Source organism: Musa acuminata, chromosome BXJ3-7 (assembly GCF_036884655.1).
Source record: "Musa acuminata AAA Group cultivar baxijiao chromosome BXJ3-7, Cavendish_Baxijiao_AAA, whole genome shotgun sequence".
Classification (NCBI taxonomy): Eukaryota; Viridiplantae; Streptophyta; class Magnoliopsida; order Zingiberales; family Musaceae; genus Musa; species Musa acuminata.
Genome location: NC_088355.1, coordinates 4,246,192 through 4,250,218, shown reverse-complemented (window position 1 = coordinate 4,250,218; position 4,027 = coordinate 4,246,192). Strand labels below are relative to the sequence as shown.

General features: G+C 36.7%; 1 protein-coding gene across 1 annotated transcript; it reads left to right on the top strand.

Moving 5' to 3' along the window:
* Positions 1-1,101: 1,101 nt before the first annotated feature.
* Positions 1,102-3,774, top strand: LOC135643372 (DNA-directed RNA polymerases II, IV and V subunit 9A-like). Its single transcript, XM_065160221.1, has 4 exons — positions 1,102-1,245; positions 1,345-1,420; positions 2,947-3,105; positions 3,487-3,774. Exons 1-4 carry the CDS (start codon positions 1,217-1,219, stop codon positions 3,565-3,567), a joined length of 345 nt encoding a protein of 114 aa, XP_065016293.1. The 5' UTR covers positions 1,102-1,216; the 3' UTR covers positions 3,568-3,774.
* The last annotated feature ends 253 nt before the right edge of the window (positions 3,775-4,027 follow it).

Here is a 4,027-nt window from a genome sequence, read left to right as displayed (position 1 = left end):
AACCTATGAGTTGGCTATCCAGAATTTTTCTTTCTTTTTACTGCTATCATGTCTTGAAGTTATATGTGCAAACTGGGCCTTTTTTTATGGGTGAGGCAGTGTCAGGTTCAAATCCACACACTCGTGCCATGAAATATTTGAACAAGTATCTGATGCTTCTGATGCAAGAATGTTAGTCTCTTTTTCTTGCATATTGTCTGGTTATTTTCTGTTCCTAATGTTAACTGCCTACTGCACAGACAGAAACTAGTGGTATTGATTGTCTTATTTAATCTATATGAGCATTGCTGGACACATAATTGCATGCATATCAAATATCATTGTACTTTATCTAACATGCTGCTCTTAAGTCCTTGTAGGACATTCTATATTTCTTGCTCTGGTTCCTTTAACTTTTGGCTGATGAACAATATCAACAAGCCAGTGAAATATTGGACATATTTTCTAATTAGCAGAACACAGGATGTATGACTTTGTGATGGATCACAGCTTTGATGATAGACCAGGACAACATATGACTCTGTAGAGTGCTAGTTCCTCCATCATGACATGCACACTGTTCATCCTCCTCAAAGTTACCTCTGAAATTGCTTCATTTTGGCAAGACATTACATTTTTTATTATATGTTTATTTAACTGCACCCTCCAGATGAAGGATTAGTTTTGGTGCTTTGCAACTAAGCATATCTCCTGAATACAAAGAAGATATGGCTTTTTGTGGTATTATTCTTGAACACAAAGATACTTTGCTTCTAGTGGATGGTGGAATGTGTTTTCTTAGTGGATTGTGGAATATATTGTCTATGTGGTAAACCTGTGTTCTGAACTTTGAGCTCTAAATTTCTATTGAATGTTGGCCTTTTTAGGTGCCAAATAATTAAGTCATCTTGAATAATTAGTCAAAGCTCAAGCCTCAAGATATACAATATATGCATGATTAACTTGTCCAATAAAGGACCAAAAAGATTATGACAACTTGTTTGCAAAAGGACCAATCCCTCCTTTATGCCCCCACAGCCTAATAGATTATTACTCAAACCAATTGGCATCTTTATAGGAAGATTCTCCATATTGTTCTAGTTTGTCCCTTTTTAGTGGAGAACAAACTTCTCTGCAAAGGAGTCATATCACCTCCTTTCCCCCATACACTGCATCAGTGACCAGCAGAAGTGCAATCAGGTACAGAAAGCAACGGGTGAAGAGCAAAGAAGCAGCCATGAGTACCATGAAGTTTTGCCGTGAATGGTATGTTCAGTACTTGTTTAATTGGGAGAGTGACGATCACGTTTATATTACATTAGATGCCTATATGTTCCTCTGTCTTAATTCATCTTTCGCTGACAGCAACAATATCTTGTACCCAAAAGAAGACAGGGAGCAGAAGGTCCTCCTTTATGCCTGCCGCAACTGTGATCATCAGGTCTTTTTCATGACATTATATTTATCCTATTTGATTTTTAATGCAAGGTTGATCTTGGATTTAGCAAAACTGGATGAAATTTGAGCTGTATTTGTTAAAATGCTCCTCCTATATCTTGTTGTGTTTTACACCATATGTATGTTTGGCAAGAGAGTTAATATTAGTTATCTGCATGACTTGCAGTGTCAAGATTCTTTTTCCCCTGGTCTGAAAATGTAATAACCAGCTATTTGGTTGCTTATAATACTTCTAACTTGGTTTTCACATCTTCTCTGTGGCTGATTGATGATTCTTGTTTTACCAGTAATCTGTTCATGTTTATTGGAGAATAAACAAAACTCAATCTGTTCATGTTTATTGAACCAAATGTTTGAATTGTTCTTGAGGAGTGGTTGATTATGCGATTAGGTTTCGAATTTCTGATGCTACGGGGACATGGAATGTGTTTTATATTTCAGACATCATTTTTTTTGTATGTTTTCCTCGACATTAAAGACAATAGGTATTCTCAATAGCTACAACAAGATCACTCAGGAATTAAAAGTCAGCCATAAATTGGACTGGAAATTGGAAATATCGTGTTGAGCATACGTCCATTGCGCGACTAGTGATGCCCAACCATTTATCTGGCAAGTTGGGTTTAGTAATTTACAGCATTATAAACTCTTTAAAAGGTGATCTAAGAGGTCTCTAGATCCAAATGTCTTTGTTGAGTTGATAAAATGGTTCTAGTGTTGAGTCTAATTATTCCATTCTCATTCACAGTAGATAAGCATTCGAAATGAGATCTAGCATGGTGCATGGTCGGAAGTATTAATTTTCTCGACATGTAGCATTGCACTAAGGGCAGGAAGATTCCTTTTCTTTATATGAGATGAAGACAGATTAAAATAAAATTCGGTTTTCGAAACGTCGAGGTTACATTTCAAGGTTGATCAAGAAAGGCATTATTATTTTTGTAGTTTTAGCACTTCTTTATCAACTTGAGAAGTTTTCATGCACAGTAGAAATTTTTAGTCTGATCTGATCTGCGTTCGACGAGAAATTTTCATTTTGCATTATAGTTCAAGTGTTTTCAAGAGTCAGGAACACTCGGGAAGTAAGGTTGTTGTTGCTTCATGGATACCATGAACTTGTAACTTTTGCTGCCAGTGATAAAGGAGTAGTTTGTATTTTTCTATGTTTTAGGAAACATTAAAACGAAAGTTATAACTCAATTGTCAGAAAATAATTCCGTAATCTCCATGTTTACCCTTAATTACAGTCCTACATAACTGAATGAGCAATCAAGATTGCAGTAATGTTGATTCATGGAATTATGAGGAACCAGAAATATTCTGCTGAGCAGTTAATAGCTGTGACTTCTTAATGTTGATACATGCAAACAAGATTGCAGTAACAATTGCTACTGCTTAATGCATTTGTTTCCATGATATATATATATAGATGGAATTGCTTTCTTATCAATACAGACTTAAATTTCATTTTTTTGGGGGCAAAAATATTGATATTATGCTTGAATTTAGGAGGTTGCTGACAACAACTGTGTATATAGAAATGTGGTACATCATTCTGTTGTAGAGTTCACACAAGTCCTGCAGGATGTGGCAGCTGACCCAACTCTTCCTCGTACCAGAGCTGTACAGTGTGCCGTTTGCAACCATCCCGAAGCTGTCTTCTTCCAGGTTATGATGCCTCCTCTGCAACTTCTGTTCAGTGTATGTTATTTGGCTTTCCTCAATGTTGTTTGGCCTTCGGTTTGTATATTCGATGCATAGGCACAACAACACAGTATCTATCAGTGCTGGGAAGCAAAGATTACAGCCCACTTGAGATATGCAAGTGATTATTCCATTACACCAAAGATGATAGCATTACTTGAGTTGGTTGTCATCTCTAACTTGTTTTAGAAAAGATTTCTATTCGTGAACACTATCAGCAAATTCTCAGACTAGTTTGTCACCTCCAAAGTCTTAGTACAGATAGTACTTGAGAAATTCAGGAAGACATGTTTGCTGGTTCAGTTCTTGTCATCCTAATGGGAGAGTGTCATTGTTTTCTTTCAGGCAACGACTCGAGGGGAGGAAGGAATGACGCTGTTTTTTGTCTGCTGCAATCCAAGCTGTGGCTACAGATGGAGAGATTGATGGGATCACATGTAAATGTTGAGGCTTGAGTTCATCTCTCGGTGAAGGAACGAATCAAATGAACAGTTTTGGGTTATGGATGGTGATTAAGGAGCATTATGAATGAGGTGATGATCACAGTGGTGTACGACTCAAAACTTAAATCACTCGCAACAGTTGTTTAGATGCCTAATAAATTGTTGGGAGTGTCTTTCTCCCTTCCTTCCACAGTGAAAACCTTGAGATACCACGCGGTTTAACCTCTATTATTTTGTATTATTTGTGCAACAATTCACTGTGCAAAGGTGAAACCACATAGATATTGTTGAGATACAGTTTAAACTACACAATTGAAACTGCACAGTTGAAACTGAGAGATATTTATTGAGAAAAAGCAATGAAAAATCGTTCCAATAAGTCACACCCGAAGAAAATTAGACACTTGTAACCGACTCATAATACAGTGAAAAGGCAATGGAAA

What these genes read in the sequence shown, in the direction of transcription:
- LOC135643372 (XM_065160221.1), top strand. Translation starts at nt 1,217, where the DNA reads ATGAGTACCATGAAGTTTTGCCGTGAATG. An exon ending in GCCGCAACTGTGATCATCAG is followed by an intron (nt 1,421 to 2,946) that starts GTCTTTTTCATG and finishes GCTTGAATTTAG; the next exon opens with GAGGTTGCTGACAACAACTG. An exon ending in CCGAAGCTGTCTTCTTCCAG is followed by an intron (nt 3,106 to 3,486) that starts GTTATGATGCCT and finishes GTTTTCTTTCAG; the next exon opens with GCAACGACTCGAGGGGAGGA.